A 23033-nucleotide genomic window follows, 5' to 3' on the forward strand; every position below is an offset into this window, starting at 1 on the left:
CCCGCTCCGAGCTCTGAAAGCACAGGCCGCCCAGGCACCCGCTCCTGGCTGCAGTGCCTGCCCCTTCCTCTCAGCACCAGAGTGAGCTCGTCTGTGGCTTCCAGTAGAGCAGGGGAAAGGGGAAGGAGACCCCGAGTCCTCGCCCAGGGGCCTGGGAACGTAATCCCTTCCCTGTCAGAAAGAGGTTCAGATGGCCTTTTTAAAAAATGTGTCTTTTTATTGGTTCAGAGAGGAAGGGAGAGGGAGAGAGAGATAGAAACGTTAATGACGGGAGAGAATCATCTATCAACTGCCTCTTGCATGCCCCACGCTGGAGATGGAGCCGGCCCTGACCAGGAATCGAACCATGACCTCCAGGCTCATAGTTCAACACTCAACCCCTGAGCCAGCGGGCCGGGCCAGACTGCCCTTACGGAGGAGTCCCTCAGAACCCCCACGGAGGAGTCGACCAGCCCTCCTTGGCTGGCAGAGCCCTTAATCTCCTTGGCTACCTGGTGCCCCCAATCGCCCATCACGCCAGTATCCTAAGTGCTCAAGTTCTCACAACACAGGGGTCTCGGGGTCGGAAGGCATAGACAGCTGCCTGGAGCCTTGGGCTTGGCCTCAGCTCTGCTGAGGGGTTTGCTCTGTGACCTTGAGGGAGGCCTTTTCTTTCTCTGGGACCCAGTTTCCTTCCTCTTTAATAGGATACCTACCCTCCCTCCCCCCATGATGATCACGAGGCTTGCGGAAAAAAACATTTAAATGATAGAAACGAAAAATGGGATGCCGTCCCATATGGCAGTGCGGTGCCAGTTACAGCAACAAGCGGCAGCCTCCGAGGGGAGGACCTGACCCCCAGGGTCCCTGTCCTGGGCCATGACAGGGAGTGCTCCACAAAGCCTGGAGGAGAGGGTTTTATTTCCCCACTTTCCTGGCATCTCCCCCTCCCTGGGGTCAGTAGGCATCCTGGTGGTCTTGTTGTAACCGCATTTTAGTAGCCTCTGACCGCCACCCAGCCAGCATGTGGGTGGCCGTCAATGGGGCCCTCCCTCCCTCTCACATGCAGACATGCACACTGCCCTCTGTGAGCAAGATGGGAAGCCCCTGGGACTGGTGCGCTGGAGAGCACCCACCACGGGGAGGATCCTGGGAGCCCGCGGAGACAGGTCACCTGTTTGCTGGAGACCCTGGCGGGGTCAGGGGTCAGAGGCAGCGCAGACCACCTGCAGGGAACCAGGCCCCTTTGCCTACCACAGATCTCTTTTAACAACAAACTTTGGGAACCGCCTGTGTTCCCGGTGCAGCTTCCGGCATAGTGTTTGCCTAATCTGTCTCCCCCCAAATCCTCTCCAAACACGAGGTTTCCTGCCCTGCGCTGGCAATCAGCGAGCTCATTATCTGGGATTAGGAGGGAATGGGGTGGGGGTGGGGTCCCTTTTAATTACAGGAAAAAAATTAGCCCAACTCATGTCAGCAAGGCCACTGGGATTAGAAGGAAGCCCAGGTCTGGACACAGGTCAGCGGGCAGGCGGGAATGCCCCTCGCTCTGGGCTGGGGTCTTCTGCTCCTGGCTGTTTCTGGGCTCTGGGATGAGGGTGGACGGGGGCTCCCAGAGCTTCTCTCGCAGGGATCGGGGAGACAGGTGTGTGCCTGCGTTAGAGAGAGAGGCAGAGAGGCGAGACAGAGAAAGACAGGGATGTAATGGACACCCAGAGAAACTGGAATTGACAAGAGAATGACAGGGAAGGGAGGAAGGAAGAGAGCAGCAGGTGGGGGCTAAAAGGAGATGGCTAGTGAAAACAGACAGACAGACACATGTTCCGAGACCTCCCTTTCTCTCCTCACATTTCCGATGGCCAGCATTGCTGTCACTTTCCCTTTCAAGGGAGGACAGCAGGCAGGCAGGAGAAGCAGGCCTCCCCCTGCCTGCTCCTCCCTCTCTTCCCTCTCTCCTTCTTCTAGTAACCAGCTCACTCACCCAGCTTCACCACACACCGTGCAGGTGGCCTGTGCTTTCGGCCTGGCCAGGGGACAAGGGTAGGGTGGGAGCTTGCACCCCACCCTTGATTTCAAGTCTCCTCTGTGACCCGAAGGCGAGCCCCTCTGCCAGACTGTTCTTGCCTTCTCTTCTGTGAGAAGAATCTCTTGGCTCAGAGAAGCATTTGTTCATTAATTTATTCGTTCATTCTTCCATTTCACAAATAGGTAGGGAGCATTGTTATGGGCCAGACCCATAGCTGATCTAAGGAGTTTTATTTTTATTAGCCCAACCGAAGGCTAACTGACCACTGGCTCTAGGTTTTACATGTAATCTGTCTCCTCACCTCTTTCCTCTCTTCTAATGCACTATATATATATATATATATATATATATATATATATATATATATACTGGAAGCCCAGTGCGTGAAATCGTGCAGCCCCGCCTACCCATGCACGCCTCGCCGCTCCCACCTCGCCGTGCCCACCTGCCTGCCTCCCCGCCTGCCTGCCATCCGCCAGCCTTGCTGCGATCGAACCCTGTGGGCTGCGCTGCATGAGCCGTGAGCCCTGCTCCGCCACCGTGAGTGGCTCGCAGGCTGGGGAGAGGGACCTAGAGGTGCTCTATGCACCTCCTGGTGACCCAGACTGCTTCACTCTGGCCACCACCGTCACCCACCTGGTTCCCCTGGTTCCCCGTCCGGTCGTTGGTCGTTACGGCGTTACGGCCACAGGCTTTTTGTATATATAGATACTTAACCATCTTGGGAGTAGTCCAGTTCCTCAGATACACTCACTGGCTAACTCCTACCCAGAGATAAAAAATACAAGCACACAGTGCAAAGGCCTGAGAATATGTCAAGGCAACATACAACAGTGAAAATGCATCCATGAAATCAGTATATGAGTGCATGAATTAGTAATTAGTTGTATATATTTCTACCCACTTTTCAGACAAGGCATTAGGTAACTTAGAAGAAAAGATCTGGCAAACATATATAATGAAAATGAGCATGGAACCAGAAAATCCAAGCCACACAGTGGAGTGGAAGTAATTATATCAACAATAAAGCTTATATAGGAACCATCACCCAGCATCAGATTTGGCCTGAGTCTCCTGGCAGCCAAATCAAAAAGGGAAATGGGATGAACTGGATAGAAATCCGTACTCTCTGATAGAAGTAGACCTATTTTTCAGGAGAGAGACAGTTCCCAGATGTTCCATTCTATACGTGATTTATCATGTGAAACCTTGTACAGAAACCAGGACAAAAGTTGGACATCAAAATCAGAAGCATCTTTTATGTGGCGATTTCTTACAATAACTCACGATAAGATGCCAAGGCTGTGACATCCATGGAATAATCAACATTCAATAAATTACTCTCCTGGAGTAACCAACAATAAGAAGCGAGGAGATAAGGCCATTAAGGAAAGTGAGGCTTGATGATTTAGCTTTTGTGATCCAAGTTTGTGGCTTGCCGGAGCTCCGACGTGATTCAAGGAGAGCTTGCAACTTTTTTAAAGCACCCCCTTATGCTTGGCACGCTGCCAAAAGTTGAATAAAATGAACTCTATAGATCCAGCCTCTACATCTGGGAATTTATCATTTTTGTTGCCACTTCTATAGGGGCTCAGACAGCTGAATAAGACCATTAAAATGATAGTAAGATGGCAAGGGGGGGGGGATGCATTTTTGGGAGGCCTGTGGCTTAATAAAAGCTCACGCAATCAAACCGACTCAGGTTCCAATGTCTGCCTGCCTCTTACTGGCTCTGTGACCTAAGGCGTGCTATTTAACCTCTCTGCGCCCCAGTTTCCTCATCAGTGGAAATGGGTTTGGGGGATTAACGTAGATATTCTGTGTGAGGCACCTGGTGCCCTGTCCAACCCGTGATAGGAGCTTAATAAGTGGTCACTTACACATTCCAGGGTTGCCTATTTGGCTAGATTCCTAGTGTGAGGAGCGGAACCCTGAGTAAGGCAAAGGGGCGGGGTTCTCTGGTCCTCCCCAGGTGGCTGGGGACCCCAAGCCCCTTTCGAGGAGTCCCTCCAAACCATCAGCTCCTAATGCTTGCGACTGTCTGAAGCCACGTCTGCATGTCCCAACCTAGGCTGCGTCTCCTGAGGCCCCAGAATGCGCTCTTTGCTCTGCCTCCATCAGAGCCTGACTGGGAAATGCCTGTGCCTGCTTCCTCTCACCTGTTTTATGTCCTCTTCGGAAATGTCCAGGAGTTGGGTTTTGCTGCCGAAGGTCATTGTTTAGGTCCATCTTTCCTCGCCCAGCCCCATCGTCTTCCCACACCTCAACCCCCAGGTGTGCCTCCGCCGCTTGCCACGGGCGGTTCAGGCGTCAGGTGTGGGGTGACCGGTGTTCACTCCTGCCTCTCCTTGGGACACCCGTGTCCAGGTTGGATGTCGGCCACCCCAGGCAGCCTCCAGGCAACAGCAAAAGGGGGTGAGGACAGGCAGCCCTGCGGTGTTCCCTGCCCACCCCACCACCCCTCCCTGGCAGCTGGCGACCCTGAACTCCCTTGACCACGGAGCTGGGCAGGACGGGGAGGCAGAGCCAGAGCATCCAGGTGTCGGGCCGGGGGCCAGGCACACACCATCCCCTTTGCCCAGCCTCCCTCCCTCGGCTTCTTTGCAGTGTCTCTGGTACTTTCCAGCCCACTGCCAAATTGTCAAAAGCTATGAGAGGCAGAGTGCTGTTCAGTTAATGATTCCAGTCCCTGGAGAGGAGAAGCGCTTTTTCTGGAAGAAAAAAAAAAACAGAGAGGAGTGGGGTGTGGGAGGGGCAGGAGAGGGGGATGCTTTAGTACTTTGCACAAAAGCTACACTGTCGCTCCTTGCAGCTCTTTTTAAGGAGCAGATTAGAAGTGGGTAGGTTCGCCCTGAGCAGCCTTCTCTCTGAGGGTAATGACTGGAGCCTCCCCCTCACTTTCTCTTTTTCACAAAGTAAAAAGGGTCTGAGTCAGGCACTGCCATCCTTTTGGCCCCGGTGGCCTCAGCCTTCTGCGTCCCAGCACAGGTCCGAGGCAGACCCTGGCCGAACCCCCCCTTCAGCCGCTCAGAGAGGCTGTCATCAAAAGCAGGCTGCACACTCCTCTTCCTTCTCCCCCTCCTCCCCTCTTCCCCCTCCTCCTCCTCCCCCCTCCTCTCCCTTCTCCCCCTGCCCCTCTCCTCCTTCCTCCCCTTCCTCCTCTCTCTCTCCTTCCCCTCCTCTGCCTTTTCTCCTCCTCCTCTTCCTTCTCCCACTCCTCCTCCTCCCACCTCTACTCCTTCCTCCTACCCTCCCGTTACCCTCCCCCTCCCACCCCTCCCCTCTTTATGCTCTCCATCCTCTTTGCCCCTCCCTCCTCCCCCTCCTCCTTCCCCAGCTATTCCCCTGGAATGGACAGAGAGCAGGGGTGACCAGTTGCCCCAATGGGCCCCTGAAGAATTTCCTCTCTGCCCAATTCTCCTCCTCAGTTGCGTCCCACCCAAATCTCTGGATTGAAAGCGAATCAGTCAAAAAGTCTTTGCCTCCACGCCGCCTTTCCAGCATCCCAACCGCTTTCACATTCCTCATCTAATGTGTTCCTGCCGCAGCCTTGTCTAGCAGGCACTGCTGTTCCTATCAGTTCTGCAGGTGAGGGACGTGAGAATGAACCCCTGGCAGTGTCCCTGGGTGGCCTCCGCCCCAGCCAGTTACTAGTAAGACATCAGCGCCTATAGGAAGGGAAGATGGAAGTGTGGGGCCTAGAAGACCTAGGAAGCAAACGGAAAATCTAGAAAGTAGCTGCGGAGACAGACCCATGTGTTCTTTAATTCCCATCACCACCAGGTGTGACCCAGCGTTAGGGAGGATTTCTCTAAGGTTCTGTGTTCCATGGCATCGCTAGGAGTGGGCCCTGTGGCCATGGTCCCTGCCATCTGCTCACATCCTCATGCAGAGAATTGCAGGGGGCGTAGAAATGCCGCCACCCTTCGGGCGCAGTGGTGTGCGGCTGCGCAAGGTCCAGGAGCACAGCGTCCTGGATAGTGGGAGCCCTCGGGGGTCTGGAGAATGTGGGAGGCGGCTGACCGTTCAGCCCATTGGATAGTCTCAGAGAAAAGGCAGTCAGTTTGCCCCTCACAAGGCCTCTGCTTCCCTCCTTCTCCCTCTCCAAGGAGATCCTGGCACCTGCTGTACCCAGTCACCAGCAAGGTCTGCGTGCTGGCACTGTGCCCGGCAGCTGTGGGGCGTCAGTGCCAGGAGGGGCGGGCACCAAGGAGAAGCAGGTGTCCAGCCATAGAGAACAAGGTGACCAGGAGGGGTCCCGAGCCGTGATGCCAGGGAGCAGAGCTGGAGTCCATGGCAGAATCCAGCAGACCAGACAACCCTTGCTCACCACCCCACTTTGATTAGAATGACCTGGCCCCAGAAGAATAGCAATGAATTCATTAGGGGTCTGTTGTCATTATTAAAGTCCCTCTGCTGGGAGGGGAGACGGGGAAAGGTGTGAAGGGGACAGCTATTCAAACAGAATCTTTGAAAGGAGCTAGACACACACACCCCGCCCCCCACAGCTGTCTGCTCTGCCAGAAAGACCCGAAGAGTACATGGGTACCCTGAGCCACCCTGTGTGGGCTGCTCCGGATTTCAGGAGGGAGGCTTTCTGGCCTCACCCCTTTCTGGCCTCATTCCTCTTCCTGCGACTCTGAGTCTCAGACCCCAGCTCTGACCCATCCATCCCATCATTGTGACCTTAACCCCTGCTTTCCGTCTGCCTTTGAGCCAGCACAGCTCCAGCTCAGTGGCCCCGGCGTTCTTTACATAACAGCACCTTGAGTGTTTAGTGCTTTCCTCCTAAGAGCCCTTGTAGGTCCAGTGGGGAGGCACAAAGGCCGTTTCAGCAGAAGCAAATGTGTGTAGTGTGTCTCGGTGCCAGTTCCAGAAGATTTGGTTGGGGGGCAGGGCAATGGCGGAGCAAGATTCCTTCTTTCTCCACCCATTCTTTTCTAGAGGTGGGGAAAGTGGGGCCTAGAAAAGTGAAGGCCCAGCAGGCATAAGGTTCTGTTTTCTTCCACCTCCCAGCCGTGTGACCTTGAGGCATTATCTCACCCCTTTGTGCCTCAGTTTCCTCATACGTAACATGGGAAGAGTAGAACCCTTAGGATGATGCCTAACAGTCACAGGGGCTACATATACGTGAGCCGTGGCTAATGTGCCATCCCTGCCCAGGTCCCAGAGCAGGATTCATGCATTCCATCAGCATGTGGCCTTGAGGGCCTGCTGTATGCACAGTAGTACCCAATGCAGGGGGGCATGGGGAGCTGTAGAAAACACAGTGCCTCTTTTCTGGGAACTTACCATCTCAGGAAAGATAACGGCATGTGTTTACCAGTAACTGTGCCAAGAGACACCGCTAGGTGCTATGAGAATTCAAAGGAGGGATCAGGACAGGCTTCATGGAGGAGGCGGCATTTGGATTGGGCCTTGAAGGATAGTCAGGATCTGGGAGGTAGAATAAATTGTCAAGCCAAGGCATCAAGACCAAAAACCCGGAGACTTCATTGGAAAACGGTGAGAAGGCCGTGTTCGCGAACCCCTAAATGACTTTTCTGAATTACCAGTGGGGGCAAGTCAAGGTGTTCTGTGTGTGCGTGCATGGATGCATGCAACTATTTACCCTTTTCCATATTCCTAACTTAGTGTATGTTCATTATTTTTTTAAAAATTAGGAGCCTGAGATAAGCAAGAGAAAGAAAATTACAAACACCTGAAATTTAAGGGTTTTGCATACAGAAAAGGCAGGATCAAATAAGTGTTTTAAGAAGATTAATCTGGCAGTGTTTGGGAGGACAGATTAGAGCAGGAATATGCTGGAGGCAGGCAGATTTCTCAGGTTATTGCAGTAGCACAGATAAGAGGTAATAAAGACTCAGACCTAGCCCTCGAGCAATGGGAGAGAAATACAGAGACAGGGATGTGGTCTCCACTCCCCCCCCCCCCCCCCCCCCAGTTACCACGCATTTTCTGCACCGTGGTATACACATGCCACACGCGTTCTTTAAATGATTTTTCCTTTGAAACTCTCAGGGAGTCCCCTGCATTCGGGCACAGCCCAGGGTCGGATTGCTGTGCACACAAATCTTGACCTCCCTCCTCCTCCTTGCAGCCCGCAGTGCCATCCTCAATGTCAGTAAAAGCACGAGATGACTGTTCTAGATTATGAAATGCAGGACATTGTTAGGCCATGGAGAAGAACGCGTTAATTAAAGAGGGTATTAGCCCTCTCAGACACGCATCCTTTGCTCTTTTTCCAGACTACAGGTGCCTTTCTTTGTCACCCTGGGGGAGACAGCTATATGATCTATTTTGTGTCCCAGGATTTATCTCCAGGGCCACTCAGCAGTCCTGGGATGTAATTTTGAGTCCCACTACAGGCATCAGATGCATCCTCTGGTTGGACTTACCGGTTGGAAAAACCGAGGCCTCAGAGTGAGGCTGGATGAAAGACAAGAATCCAGGCTTGGGAATCAGGCAGACCTGCTCTGCACTTCCCTGCACCCCTGACCGGCTGTGTGATCTGGACACTGAACATTTCCTATTCTGTGACATGGGAAGCCTGTCCCACAGAGGGTTCAAGATGATTCCTGCTAATATCTCCCACCTTTTGCACACTGATGGCCATGTTCAATAGAGGTTCAATAAGCCCTTGAAGCTAAATTAATCAAGGGAGAGAAGCCGTTCGAAAGCCTGTGTCGCCCAGCCCGTGTGGCTCAGTGGTTGAGCGTCCACCTATGAACCTGGAGGTCACAGTTCGATTCCCTGCTGGGACACATGCCCCGGCTGCAGGCTCAATATCCATTGTGGGGCGTGCAGGAAGCAGCCGATCAATGATTCTCTCTCATCATTGATGTTTCTCTCTCTCTCTCCCTCTCCCTTCCTCTCTGAAATCAATAAAAATATATTTAAAAAAAGAAAAAGAAAAAGAAAGCCGGTGTAGATCCAGTCCCAGGGAGGGCTGGGTTCCCTTACCTGCTCCTCCCTAGCAGTGTGATGGGCCATTCAAGGTAGTTAACCTGAGTGTCAGTGTGCCTAATTCTCACCACACCCTGTCCCTGAGCTGGGTGAGGAAGGCTGCACCCCACCCCCCCCCCACCACCACCCCCGCAACATGGGCTCTAAAGGACGGTTCTAAATCATTCATTCAATCCCGAAGCAGCCAGGGCGTCCCCAGGCGGGAACCTGTGTGCGCTTGCCTCGAGCCCCACGTATTAGAGCTTTGGGTCAATGGAGATTCTGTTTGGCAGAAGTTGCTCATTATTCTTTATTAATTCCTCCTCCCATCCCTCTACGCTCCCCCCAGCTCTGTGCACGCTCCCTGTGAATTATTGCTTTGCCACTGCGTGATGTGATTCCATCTGAGGCTGCTTAATGCCTTAGCTGTCCCTGGCTGTGTTTATCTTATTTGTTTCCCAGAACAATCAAGTGCTTCCTCTGCCCCTGGCGGCTTCATCCTGTTCCCGGAGCCTCCTGACCTGCCCAGAGTCTTGAGTTGGAGCAACACTGAAAGGTGGGGCTGGTCTGAGACCAAGCCCTGAGCTCAGAAACTGCCCCACCCATGCCACTCACTTGCACAGGCTCCTGTCCCTTCCCGCCTTGAAGCTCAAAGCCCTTCTTGACAGAGGGAGACCCCAGAGTTGGATTCTTTTGCCTCAGGGTCTTGCTGTCCTTTTCCCCTGAGTCTAAAGGGAGAGGCCCTGGGATAGGAGCGTTGGCGCCCTGGTGGAGCGCAGTGAGCCGCTAACCTCAGGAAGGTGGGGAGCAGAGGCTGCTCTTCTCAGGCCTGTGGGCAGCAGGGATCCGGGATTGCTGGGCCCTCCACCCCTGGCTGAGGAGGAGCAGAGAAGCCACGATTTAGGGAAAAGTAAAAAACAACACTCCCCACTCCAGCCAACCTCCAACCCAACTCCTGAACACTTACTTTACCCATAGTAGGTGCTCAATAAAATATTCACACCATCCACGATCCCCGGTCACAAGCCAGGCTCTTAAACCTCAGCCCATACCAAGGTGCAGGAGTCCAGAAAGTGCTTCCTCTTAGATCCCTCCGCGCCATGTTTCAGGAGAAAGCCCTCCGTGGCGTGGCCCTCTGAAGTCCAGGAGCCTGTAGCCCCATGCGCCCCTCTGCTAACCCATCACCCGCAGTTTAGTGTTTAGGGCAGATTGCTAACATGCACAGAAATAGGAGTAATTGTACATGGACATGTCATTCTCCAATGTCAGAGCCCCAGTGAGGAACCGACAACTCTCCAACGCTCTAGGGACCAGTGTTGGAAGCGTGCGTGCATGTGTGTGTGTGTGTGTGTGTGTGTGTGTGTGTGTGTGTGTAAGGGAGGGGTGGCCAGAATTCTCCAAGTTTAGCACATCTTAGTGACCTCCTTCCTTTTCACGGGCAGGCAGATCCTGGGCCTTGTCTTCCTTCTTCCCCTCCTCTCCTGGGTCAGTGCAGCCCACTGGCCAAGTTTTCAGGCTCCCGGGTCCCTCTCCAATTAGCCAAGCATGTAGGGCCAGGTGCCCAGCTGTCCTCCGGGAGCCCCGCCTGCTTGGCTGTGACTCTGCATGGTTAGTTAATGTTTGCACAGCTCCAGAGGGTGGGGGTTGGGGGGCGAACCCGAGGAGCCCTGGAAGTTGCTGCTGCTTGTGTGTGTGTGCGTGTGTGTGTGTGCATGTGTGTGTGTGCATGTGTGTGTGTGTGTGTGTGTGCAGGATAGAGGGGAGAAGAATCTCGGAGGCTGAACTTACTAAAGACTTCCATCTATAAATAATCCGGGTCATGAAGCTGTACAGAAATAAACTTCAGCATGAATCCCTTCTCGCAGCACTAAATGCGCAGCTGCAGACACACTCGCTCATTAACTCACTACTGAGTTCAGTCTGGGCAGCACCAGGCTTTTTCCACCTTGCCCTCTTTAAAGGTCTAAATGTGCGTGCGCGCGCACACACACACACACACACACGCACACGCACACACATTTATATGCCATGCAACCCAGAGTCCTGAGGCAGCGATACAATCAAGTCACTAAAGGCCTCTCCCAAAGTGAATTTTAGGACAAAAAAATGACAAGGGCTGAAATTGTTGAGCCCTCAGTAACTGCATGTCAGGTCTGCAACCCCACGTTTCCAAGAAGCCTGGGCTCAAACATGACAACGACTGTTTCATATTTATAGTACATCCCGCTTTAAATTTTGCAAAGAAGTCACATTTCCGCCTCTGCTTTTCAGTTGAGGTGTCACCTCCTTCAGGAAGCCTCCCCTCACGGCTCTAGGTGGGGTGCTGTCCTGGCCCCCAGGCTGGCCTCCCCAGGCCCCCCATGTGTTTGTGAAGAGGGTAGAATTGTCCATTTCCCTATTCCTTGGGCTTCCTAAGAAGATCCTTTCTCACAGTGTCCCCAGCGGCTAGCACAGGCCTGGCTCACCGTAGGCATGTACTAAATGCCTATGGGGTGATACTGAAATTCATAGCTAATAACTCATTTCATTCTCACGACATCTTTTTTGAGCTAGTCAGGACAGGCTACCACTCTCCTTTGGCAGCAATGGGAACCATGTCACAAACAAGTGAAGCGAGTTGCCTGCAGTCACATAGCCAATTACTGAGAAAGTTGGGATTCCATTCCAGCCCTCCAAACAGGAACCAGTGCCTCCCACTGTGAGGGGATGCCTCTCACACAATCTGCTTCCTACTGGGAGGCCCAAGAAGAGAATTCTCAATTCTTCTGCTCATCAGCTGATCTTGAAAAAAAAATGACTATGACGATGACTACTACTAATAAAGTGACATTACAGCATCACATTCCAAGCAAAGGCACCATAATTTAGGACTAACTAGAGAAGAAATTGATGTTCAAGAGGAAGAGTTCCGGGGCGGGGGGGGGGGGGGGGGGCTGTAGGTAAGCTAGTTAATTGGATATGCTGATTTGAATTGGATGTTCAAGTAAAGAGGCTGCCATTAATTTCTGCACAGACCTAGCTGTGATTTAAAGGGAAGCTACTAATAGGATTACTATTTCATTCTCATTTCCAAGAGGCCCCTCCCATCTGGGGAAAGGACAGTAAATCTCCCCTGGAAATCACAGCCCCAATGCCATCCCTGAGAAAAGGACTTTTAGCCACCAACCAAAGTAGATTTTGAGTTTATCGTTGCCTCCCAGGAAAGAGGTGACTGTCCCACCTTGGCCTTGGGGTCTGAAGGAGGAAGACTGGGCAAGGAGAGAATTTGGACTTTTAGCCGCAATGAACAGCTAGAGTCGCCCATTTGTTATCCTTTCTTAGGAGAGACACAGGTTTGTGTGTGAATGAATCCCCTTCTACCACCCTTCGCCGTGTGATCTTGGCCTAATTCCGTTTAATGTTGTCTTCATGGGCACTGAAATTTGGCCCTGGGGGCACAAGCTTCAAAGCTGAATGGAACTGTCACTTTGTGGGCCACTACACAATAGACTCAACCAGGTGGATTTTAAAACCCCACTTTTGTTTGGGACTCTCTGACAGCCCCTCACTACCACCCTGGGTCTGGCAGGGATGGGGGACAACTTTGAAACTCAACCCTTCCTATCCCAGACAGAACAATCTGGGCAGAGAAGGTGGAAAGTGTGGGCCAGGAGGCCAGGGGGGGTCAAAGAAGATGAGGTGGGGCCAGGGGTTGGCAGGCAAAAGGCAGAGGAGGCCAACTGGGCCACAGAGGTCTTTCCCCGCCCTAATTCCCTTTGCTCCCTCTGGCTGACCTTGAACCCTCCTCCTCCCTAGGAGGACCCTCCTGCCTAGCCCCTAGCCCCCTTCAGCCATGCGCTTCCTCTGGATCACACCGGCTGGGAGCCAGATGGAGCCCCGTTCCACCAATCCTAGTTGTGTCCCTTGAATGGAAGTGTTTGGATGAGATGTGCTCCAGAGCCCTTGTAGCTCAGCAGTATCGGACAATCTGTGCTTCTCCACTGACAGGGCCCAAGCAGATTGCTTCTTCCTGTAACTCAGAGGGGGAAACTGAGGCTCGGAGAGACAAGGTAACGGACCTAAAAGTATACCCGTAAGCAGAAATCAAGCCCGGGCAAGAACAGAGCCAGACCAGAAACCCAGGAACCCTGAACCGCAGACCCATGCTCTGCCCACTTCGGTGTGTTGCCAGAGGGAGCAAAGAGAATTAGGGCGGGGAGAGACCTCTGCGGGCCAGTTGGCCTCCCCTGCCTTCTGCCTGCCAGTCCCTAGCCCCACCTCCGTTTCTTTGACACCCCCCCCCCCCCCACTGGCCACCTGGCCCACTGGCCATCTTCTCTGCCCTCCTGAAAGTTTCTGGGAGAGGCACCAGCTGGAGGCAGACAGCGTGGAATGAGAGTCAGGGGAGGCGCTGGGCTTCCTGGGCAGTGCAACTCTTCTCTCGGGGAATTTAGACGGAGTGAAATAGGATAGCTTAGTTCAGGTTCAGCTCCAAGAACATTTTCTGTTCTGGTTAGTTTTAGCTCTGCCATTTGAGCGTTATGCAGATTTGATTCTGGCTTTAACTGGTTTACTAAAAGATTGGGGTTGCAGATGAGAATAAAAAACAAAACACAACAAATCTGCTTAGGTCTCTGATTCAGTAAGAGGTGAATGGCTGGGAGTGGTCCTAACTGGGATGCAGCAGAGGATGTGGTGAAAAGTTGTCTTTGGCGCAATCCCAGCTTCAGCTTCGCCGTGGGTACCATCGAGTCCCAGGGACCAGAGAGGGAGGGCCAGGCATGCGGTGTTCCTCCTTCTGACTTTGTGTCCAGGCCTTGCTGGGGGTCCAGGCAGGTGCCCATGCTTGTGGGGAGGGAGGCTGCTCTGCTTGGCAGAGGGGTAACTGGCCTCCTAGGCAGAGAGATCCTGGGCCAGGCCGGAAGAGGGGCACGTTCTGCAGCTCCTGGGCCTGAGCCAGAGCCTTGGAATCTCACAGGAGAGGAGCAGCTGTCACAGGGAGGGTGGCGAGAGTCACTGGACACTTCCTCTTGAGAGGAAGAATGGAGCCTGGACTTCCCATGATATGGAGATAGAAGGCTGAGGTCAAGTCAACCGGGAGTCATGACAGCCACCTCTACCCTCTTCCTCTGGCAATAGCACAAGAACTTTTGTGACTAAAAGCTACCACTTCTGCAAGAGTCTCATGGAAATTTGGTATCTGTCCATCTGAGAGAGAGTGCTGCTTTGAATGCTAAGGGGAACCAATTTAATGGTGGGGTGTTTTCCCACATAAAGACCCTGGCCCTTCACTCCACTTGAGTCCATAATCAGATTTGCTCAGGGTGCAGGGCAGTAGCCTCCATCATCACCGACCCCAGAGTCTTCCTCCACCCTGTGAGAATGAATTCAGTGATGCCTGGTCCCTCCCCTAGAAGGAGGGGCTTAGTGACAGTTGCCAAGGCAACAGCTTTGAACAGCAGGAAGCTACTAACCAGGCAGAAAAGAGGCAAAGGAGAAGCTTAGGGGAAACAGGAGAATCTCACCCACAAAGGGAGGTACCTGGGTAGGAATGGCTGAGAGCAGAATTTCTTTGGTTCCATTGAGGATACCTCCTCATCTTCATCTCAACCATCAAAGCGATGAGAAGAAACAATATCCCCAATTCCAGGTCCTGCTCTACTGTTCTCACCCTGGGGCTGGGCACAAGGCCTCAGGCAGGAATCTGCTGTTTCTTCCACTAGGAAGTCCAGGGCCTCACGGTTCCCCATTCACAGTGGGCTGATGGTTTACCTCCCACCCACTCCAGTCCAATCCCATTGCAGAGGTACAGACCATGCCCTGGCTCAGGCCCTTCAAGTAGGCCATTGTCAGGAAGGTAGAGGAATATGAATGGAAGCACTGGTCCTACTTCCCCAACTCTGCAATAAGTAATGCTCTTAACCCTCCCTACTCGGCCAATAGGAACCGAGGATGTCTCCACTTGACATGTTACCTGTGGCATCAGGCACCAGGCTCAGCCCTTGGGGTGAATAAGCCGTGTCCTCCCCTAAGGAGCTCTCTATGGGGTGGGAAAAATGGGCAGAGGGGAGGAGGTGGTTAGAAAGGGAATTGGGACAGGAAGGCTTAATCTTAAAATCTTCCAAAGAAAATGTCTTTTGACTTCATTTTGACTTAGCACTGAAGAGTCCATAATACTTTATCAGTTGGTTTGTAGTGCATGTCCTTTCAACAAGTATTTTTCAAGCGTTCCCTTTTATCCACTAACAGCTATGTCCCCAGCCCCATTCTAGTCCTCAGGGTTAGAGGGTTATGAGAGAAACAGAAACGTTGATGGACGTCTGCACATGTGAAGCAATTAGAGAACAATTTCAATAGGTCACCAATACACACTAGCTAGTACATAGACGATGAACAGATCAATTGATTATAATTCTAGGACAAAATGTCTGGTAGGAAAAAAGGCATCTGAGTGAAGTGCAATTGGTGTGGGAAGAGATTGAGGAAGACTTCATGGAGGAGATGGGGCTTGAGCTAGAGGGGGTTTCTAGGAGTAGAGGACAAAGGAATGAGCCACCGGTACGGAATGTTGGTCAACAGTCAACTGCTATGCTGGGAATAAGAAACCTAGGGTGGGGGCACATTGGAACCAAGGACCCTGGTGACAAACTTTTGGATGACCTAGGGACATCTCCCCACCGAGTCTCAGTATTCTCTACATATACTGCTTAGACTAGATTAGTGCTCCTCAAACCCCCAGATCAGCAGCATCACATCACCTGGGAATTCATTAGAAATGAAAATTCTCAGGCCTTATTCCCACCGAATCAGAAACTCTGGGCATGGGCCCAGCAAGGCATTTTACCAACCCCCTCGCCTGGTGATTCTCAGGGTTTGAGAACCACGGGGCGACATCAGGGCTTCTAGACTCTGGCTGCTCATTAGATTCACCTGGGAAGCTTTGAAATCCAAAAAGGATGCCCAGGCCCCACCCACAGAGATTCTGATGAATGGACCCAGCCCCTGACATCCATATTTTCTAAAACTCTCCAGATGATTTTAATGTGCAGCCAGGACTGAGAAGCACTGGATGAGATGACGTCCAAGTCCTTTCTGACTTATGACCCTGGAATGGGCTCTGAGAGCCGGAGCTGGGATTCCTGGCTCACCAGATCTCACCGAGTGGATCTGCAGACATTTGGGGGCTATGTTTGGGAGCAGACAGACCTTTCTAAGATCCAAAAGTCTTGCATCTCTTGACCAGCTTTTTGGTGGTTTTGTGTGTTGTCCCACCATTCTCCCTTATGTGCCTGAGACAGAAACCCTGACTCTCTCACCCCAAACACAAATGAGTGTACACAAGCACACACTCACTTGCACATACACTCATCATACTGTGCTATAAATGTCTGTAGACACACATCAGAATGACCACATTGGAATATTCAAAAATCACACTTAAGGGCTTATGATATGCACACAAATAAAGCCACCATTAGAAATCCCAGACTCTGCACACTCAGACCACTTGGGAAAGGATTCGTCTTAGTGCAACTGGTCTATTTGAGCTAAGGGGCACCTCTGTGTTCCCTGCAGCCTAGCCTGGGTCAGGGTAGCCATTGGTGGTGGGGTGGGGTGATTATCTTCTGTAAGACTGCCGAGGCTGAGGCCCACCCACAGGAGGCTGCTGAGTGCAGATGCTGAGGATGCCCTTGTTTCTTGTGCAGATTCGAGCTGATGGTCCCCCCCATGGCGGGGTTCAGTATGAGATGGTCTCTGTGCTCAAAGACGGGAGCCCCATCCTCCGGGACATGGCCTTCTCCATCGATCAGCGCTACCTGTATGTCATGTCTGAGAGACAGGTAAGTGCCGGCGCCTACCCCCTCCTTTCTGAAGCCCAGAGGGGCTGATAACCTGTGACCTTTATGCAGTAGCTGTTGCATCGAACAAGGGAGACCTCTGGGCTTGCTGCTCAGGGGCCTGGGAGAGACGGAGTCCAGGGAGGCTCCTGCAGGGAGCCAGAGAGAAGCATCGGGGGCCAGCCACTTCCCGCAGGCTTCTCTCTAGGCCACAGCCCCTGTCTCAGCGCGTGATGAACAGCCCCGCAGGACCGGGCCAGACTGCGCGGAGCAGCTTGGTGTGATTAGGAGGTAGATTTACTGCTCCCGGGCCCACAGAGTCTGCTGCTTGAGGGAGCCAGAGTGGTGTAAATAATCCGGGCCTCCGGGCTGGGCCCAATCCTGGGAGAGACAGGCCCAAGAGAGGGCCTCCCCCCAGGAGATAAAAATCTTGGCCTGCGCCTTAGATGAGGCAGGGTAGAAGCTGGCCAGCACTGAGAAGCTGAAGCTCTACCTGTCTGCCTGAGAAATAGAATTCTACCCTTTGCTGGGTAACCGCTGACCAGGTTCCCCACCTTCTGGGCTAGAGCATTATTTCCCTGGATTGTATTTGCTCTGAATATGTGTGAACAGAGAGAAGGCAAATGGAAGGAGAGCCATAGTGATGGGCAAGAGAAACAGGGAAGATGGGGGACTCTCCAAACCAATGGAGATGCAGAGAGCAAAGTCCTTAGGAAAGGCTGGTTTTATCCATTCATTCAGTAAGTGGGTCAGCAGTTGTTCAGCAGAATGGGTGGTCTTGACGTTGACCTGAACACGGTAAGCAAGACAAAGGCCAAACAAAGATGGAGAAAAAGGCCTGCGACTCTGTCTTGGTGCTGAGGACAATGACTTAGGCGAGACAAGGATGCTGGGCTAGAGGTCCAGCAAACTTTCACAAGGTGCCTTCTAGCTCATGTGTCACTCTCAAAATACTCTGCCAAGATTCCAGGTGTCCTTGATCAGTGTCACCCAGAGTTCTCTTTCCCTCCTTTCTCTCTGAATGTAAGAATTCTGACTCCGGGGATGATGGATGGGTGGAGGGAAGAACGAAGAGGCGAATGGGCACATGACAGCATGAGGTGGAGCAGTGATGCAGCTCTAACTTGAAAATTACTTCTGGAGAATAGATGGCACAAATCATATGCTAATGACATGCAAATTACATCCAGATCCTCTTGAACCCACCTGTCTTCTTACCTCCTTTCATGTGGCCCCTGCAGTTGAGGCGTAAACAGGTCCAGATGGGAACCTGGTGGAGCTGGAGGAGGCTCTGCCTGACCTTCAGTGGGAAAGACAGTCTTGGAAGTAAACACTGACCTATCATTCCAGTGAAACAGTTGGTGAGCCCTAAAAACCCATAACTTGAAATATGTTTATTGGGAACAATGTACTGAGAAAATATCAAAAGGAATGGGACTCAGTCGCTACCCTGAAGTTGCTTACAGTCTAACGAGGGAGAGACACATACCCAGAAATCTATAACATCAGGTTTCAATCTATAAATACTCTGCCTTCTCTTCCTATTTTTTTCCTTATAAACAAAGGGTTATTTCTTTTAAAAAATGGTAGATGCTCACTATACAAATTTCAACAATACAATTGGAAAACAAGATAACAACCAGTCCCCAAACCCACTACCCAAAATGTAACACCTTGTTAACATTTGGTGAACACCATTCCAGACACTTTCTACAAGAAAACGTATAGATAGAGGGAGGAATGGGTAGATGGCAATCTGGATGAGTGGGTAAAAGGTGGTCCGAGGGATCAAATAGACCCACATTATACGTGATATTTTCAAAAGGCATTATTATGTATGGCTGAGGACCAGGTGGGTAACCCTGGGTAAAAGCACTTTCTTGGGTTCTCTGAGCCCACTGAAGTGGAAAAACAGAAACAGCAAATAGAAGTGACCAATGAGACCTTAGTCAAGGCATCCGTTTTTCGGGTGCATATCTGTTTCTCAAATGGGATGCTTTCTGAAATTCCATTTGAAGTGTGGCCAAAGACGCCTAGGCCAGGGATGGAGGCTGATGAGTGGCCTTTAGAGAATATAAGGGCCTCTTGAGGCCATATCTTGTGTCGCCTTTGAGAGCATCAGTTCTGGCTAAACCAAGTGTCGATGTCACTTATTTCTAAACGTCCTCTCCTTCTGCCTCAGCTGCACCAGACAGAGGGGCTCAGTAGTAGCCAGTCACGCTGAGCAGATATAGGAAGCGTTTGGGTTGAATGCCATGGGGCTGTCTCTAGGAGGTGACATATACCAGGTGGACTATGAGCAGCAGGCAGAGTCTCAGGGGGATTTGTGGTGGAGCTCTGAGGCCTGTCGCCTGGGGAGCTGTAAATCATGTAGAAATAGGTAGCCAGGTGATTTCACCAGGGGCTGGGGCCAGGGATGAGGGCCAAGAACAGCTCAGGAGGCCCATCTGTCTGAGTCTGAGCAGCTATGAGCACAGAATGTTCACAGACAGACAGCTCGGACCTCCTAAAGGAAACTCTTTAATGTATGTCAACAGAACTACCAATGAAAATGCAGTCGATGACTTGGGTTCTAGCCCAGCGTTCGCTATAACCGGAAGTATGGCCCTCGCACAGCGCCAGTTACCTCCCTTATAAAATAAAGGAGTGGCATCAGATAATAGGGTTGTCTCTGAAGTCCAAAGCTTCAATTTCGATCCTATCTCATCATTTTCTAGCTGGGCGGCCTTTTATAAGTCAATTCTCCTCAATGTGTCTTGGGTCAACATGAGGCTCAGTGGAGACCACAGATGGGAATCTGGTTCCCAGTGCCTCAAGTGCCACACAAATAGCCGATGGGAAGATTTTATGTGGCCCCTTCCAGCTCTTAGGCTTTCTGATCCCATGACTCAGGAGGGTGGTGACAATGAGTGTGATTAGAAGGAAGTGAAGTGGCAGGTAGCACACCCAGGAGGCCCCAGGCTGATCAGGAGGCCTATGTTCTAGTCCTGGTCCCACTTCTAACAAGCTGGGTGGCCTGGCCCCTTAACTTTGCAGAGACTCCGTTTCCTCACCTATAAAGATGGAGAGAGTCAATCCTAGTCCCCAGTCTCTCTCAGATCTTAAAGAGGCTTGTCTAAGGTCTTGGCACGGGGACTCTTCTCTCCAGAAGACAACACCAAAGCACAGTAGGCGGGCTTCAAAGCTCGCGAGGCCATGGGTATCCATACGGACTTCCTCCCCGAAGGGGGAGCACTGCAGAGAGGGAGCGTGCTGGTGGTTGTGGATAAGTGTGTGTCTCTATTTTGAGGCAGTGACTTAAGGCTTTGGAGTTCTCTGGAAGGCCTGAAACCTTACAAGACGTCATGGGAATGGGCCTTCCCGTCACTTCACTTTGTGATAAATCTCCGGGCAGCCTACTCTCATCCCTATCTTCATCTTGTCCCCAGCTCTGCTCTCTCTGTTCCCCTCCCCAGCCCCAAACATGGCACCCTATTGTATTCATGGCACCATGTGAGAGTAGAATGAAGTCTCAAGTCTCAAGGTCCACCTATAGAGGTTTTCATCTTCCCACAGAGCTAAAAAATTCAATATAGCTCATTCATTCCGTGTGTGTGTGTGTGTGTGTGTGTGTGTGTGTGTGTGTGTGTTGATTAAATGTAATTAAAAAATGGACTAGGACTAATCAGAAGTGTTGGGTCATTAGTGCCACTGCCTAACAAGCTGCGTTAATATACTGTTAATATGTCTGAAGCCAGCCAGACCCAGGGGAATCTTTGGGAACCCATTCCCCAATCCTGTTATCTGCCCAGGCTCTCCACTGATAAGGTGCCTGGCTCTTCCCTAGAAAGTCCACCCAGCTTCCTCAACAGCGAGTAGACAGATGTTGTGGGAGAGAAATACAAGTCACTCCCATATCTTCAGTGTCTAATGGAAGTCAGACGGCAAGTCCAGGGGAAATCAGGCTGCGAGCCAAGAGAAAAACCAAGCGACAAGATGAAAAGAAACTCGATAGCCCCAGTTTCCACCCAACTTCTCAGGCTGGCCACTCCTAGAAAGGGAACCTAAGTCTACTCTGGGTGGATAGAAAAAGAGTACGGGGATGGAAGCAATTATTCTATTTTATACTTTAATTAGTTTGAATTAGCAGAGGGAATAGAGGCATAAAATGATCCAGCGAAGGGTGAAATGGAAAAAGGGAGTCGCAGTGGAGAATGGCTGTGTGCAGGCTGGGAAGGGCCTGGGGAACAGCAGAAAGGCTGGCGCTGGGGGGGGTGGGAGGGGAGGGCATGGGATGCTGCTGTCTATTTCAAGGCTTGGAGAGGCAACACAGCCCAGCAGTTAAGAGCTGGAGCATGCGTGTCAGACTGCTCTTCACTCAACCTATGGCCCCTTTCTAGGGGTGTGGCTTTGAGAAAGTTATTTGACTTCACTAAATCTCAGTTTCTTCATCTGTATAATGGGCCTATGAATGGCAACTATTGTGAGGATTGAGAGAATATACATAAATGATCTAGCCGTGTGCCTGACACATCATCAGTGCTTTCAAACAGTGGTAGTGATGATTATCATTGCTGTTATTAGTAGTGGTAGAAGTTCTCTGGATCCCCTGAGAGGGCTAGAAGCAGTTCCCAGTCTCATCAAACATCTCCAACCCGCCATGCCTGCAGGCCCCTCCCCTAGGGACACCTCCAAAGCCCCTGGCCTGGCCGAATGACAGCATCAGGCTGAGTTGCTCATAATCTCCTATTTATTTTAAAAATTCAGGAATGTGCCCAGCAGACTAAACAGTCCTGCTCCCCTTGATACAGGCAGAGGCAGCCCCGGGCCCGTGTGTGAGGCCCAGGCGGCTGGTGTTGCAGCATCTGTGGCGAGAAGGGCGGGGTCCTGCGCCCTGGTCACCCCCCACCGCCAGGGCCCGGTCTGGCTGCCTGTGTGGATCCTTGGCCAGAAAGGGGCTGCCTGTGGGCTTTTCATTCTGGACTCCTCAGGAAGTAAACTAAGTCTCAAGCTCATTGCCAAAGATGGCCTGCCGTGCGCCAGGCCGTGGACACTCAGGCCCCAGCTCTGCACGCCCTGGGAGTTGTGTGGTTGGCACGCTTCAAAATTTAGGGGCAAAACAACCCGTTGGTAAACACCAACTGTGTAAGCCAGGAATTCAGACAAGGTGCACCCAACAGAGTTTTATCCTTCTCTACAGCTTGATGACGTGGGGGGACTAGAATGACTAGGGACTAGAATCCTCTGGAAGCTCCTCCTCTCAGAGGCTGGAATCAGGTCTGGTGGCCAGCATGCCTTGGACAAGGCTGGCCGTGTGTCTTGGACTTCCTCGCAGCATGGTGTCCTCAGGATGGTCAGCCTTCCGGAGCAGCTGACAGCTGACAGTGAAGAGACACTTCCTTGCCTTCTTTATGGCCTAGCCTTAGAAATTCCACCGTTCTCTTCCCCCCCTGCCCCACCTCGCTACCGCAGTCTCCCAGGTGACTCTGATGCCTGTGGCCCGTGAGCACACTTTGAGCAACGAGGCTCTGGGAAGAGAAATCCGTGGTTTCCTGTCTCCCGGGGTCACGGAGCCGCAGAGCGTGAGAGCACCCGTGGCAGTGTGGCACCCGCCCACTCAGAAGGTGGTCCTCGTTGGTGGTCCGCCTTGGGCACGCGGGGCAATGGATGGGAGGAAACTTACCCGCACGGGTTACGGAAGACTTAACTTTTTAACCACAACGCTTTGAGTCCTTTAAGAGAGTAGGGGCACGAGGAACTTTGACTCGGTGCTATTAGAAACAAAAATTATTTGCAAAGATGGGAAGCCTTCCTCCCACTTCTCTGCAGGTCTCAAGTATAGCACAGAACTCCCCTCCCCCCCGTCCTTGGGTGAAGATCCTGTGTAGGGCGGGGAAGGACACACCAGTCCCCCCCATGTCATACCTGCAGTCTCTAGCTGGCTTCACCAGAGAACTAATTTGGGTTTCTTTGGTTTGGGAGAGGTCCTGACAACTACAAACCCGGACCTAGGGCCCAAAATAAGAAGCATTTTCCAAGCGCCTATTGTGATACAAGCCTCCTACCTGTGGCCAACGCCACGGAACTGCCAGACCCGAAAGGCATGTAAAGACTCTGAGAAAAGAGAGGGAAAAAACACGGAGCCGTGCTTCCAGATGTCCCCTGACCATTTATTTTGACATCTCGGACGATTATTTTGATTGTGCACATTTGTTTAGTCCAGGCGATAAGGCATCCCAGGGCGCAGGCCGAGCGTGCCAAGGTGTATTTTTACAAGGCCCTGAAGT

At 52.0% G+C, this 23033-nt stretch overlaps 1 protein-coding gene across 1 annotated transcript in view; it reads left to right on the forward strand.

Annotated features, from left to right (window-relative positions):
- Window positions 1–23033, forward strand: part of PLXNA2 (plexin A2) — a 213599-nt gene that overhangs the window by 78168 nt on the left and 112398 nt on the right. The window contains exon 4 of the mRNA XM_079761625.1: window positions 16636–16770. Within this exon, the coding sequence (XP_079617751.1) occupies window positions 16636–16770 (135 nt within the window). The remainder of the gene's footprint in view (window positions 1–16635; window positions 16771–23033) is intronic.

The sequence above is a fragment of the Cnephaeus nilssonii genome, assembly GCF_951640355.1.
Source record: "Cnephaeus nilssonii genome assembly, chromosome: 21".
In the NCBI taxonomy this organism is placed as follows: domain Eukaryota; kingdom Metazoa; phylum Chordata; class Mammalia; order Chiroptera; family Vespertilionidae; genus Cnephaeus; species Cnephaeus nilssonii.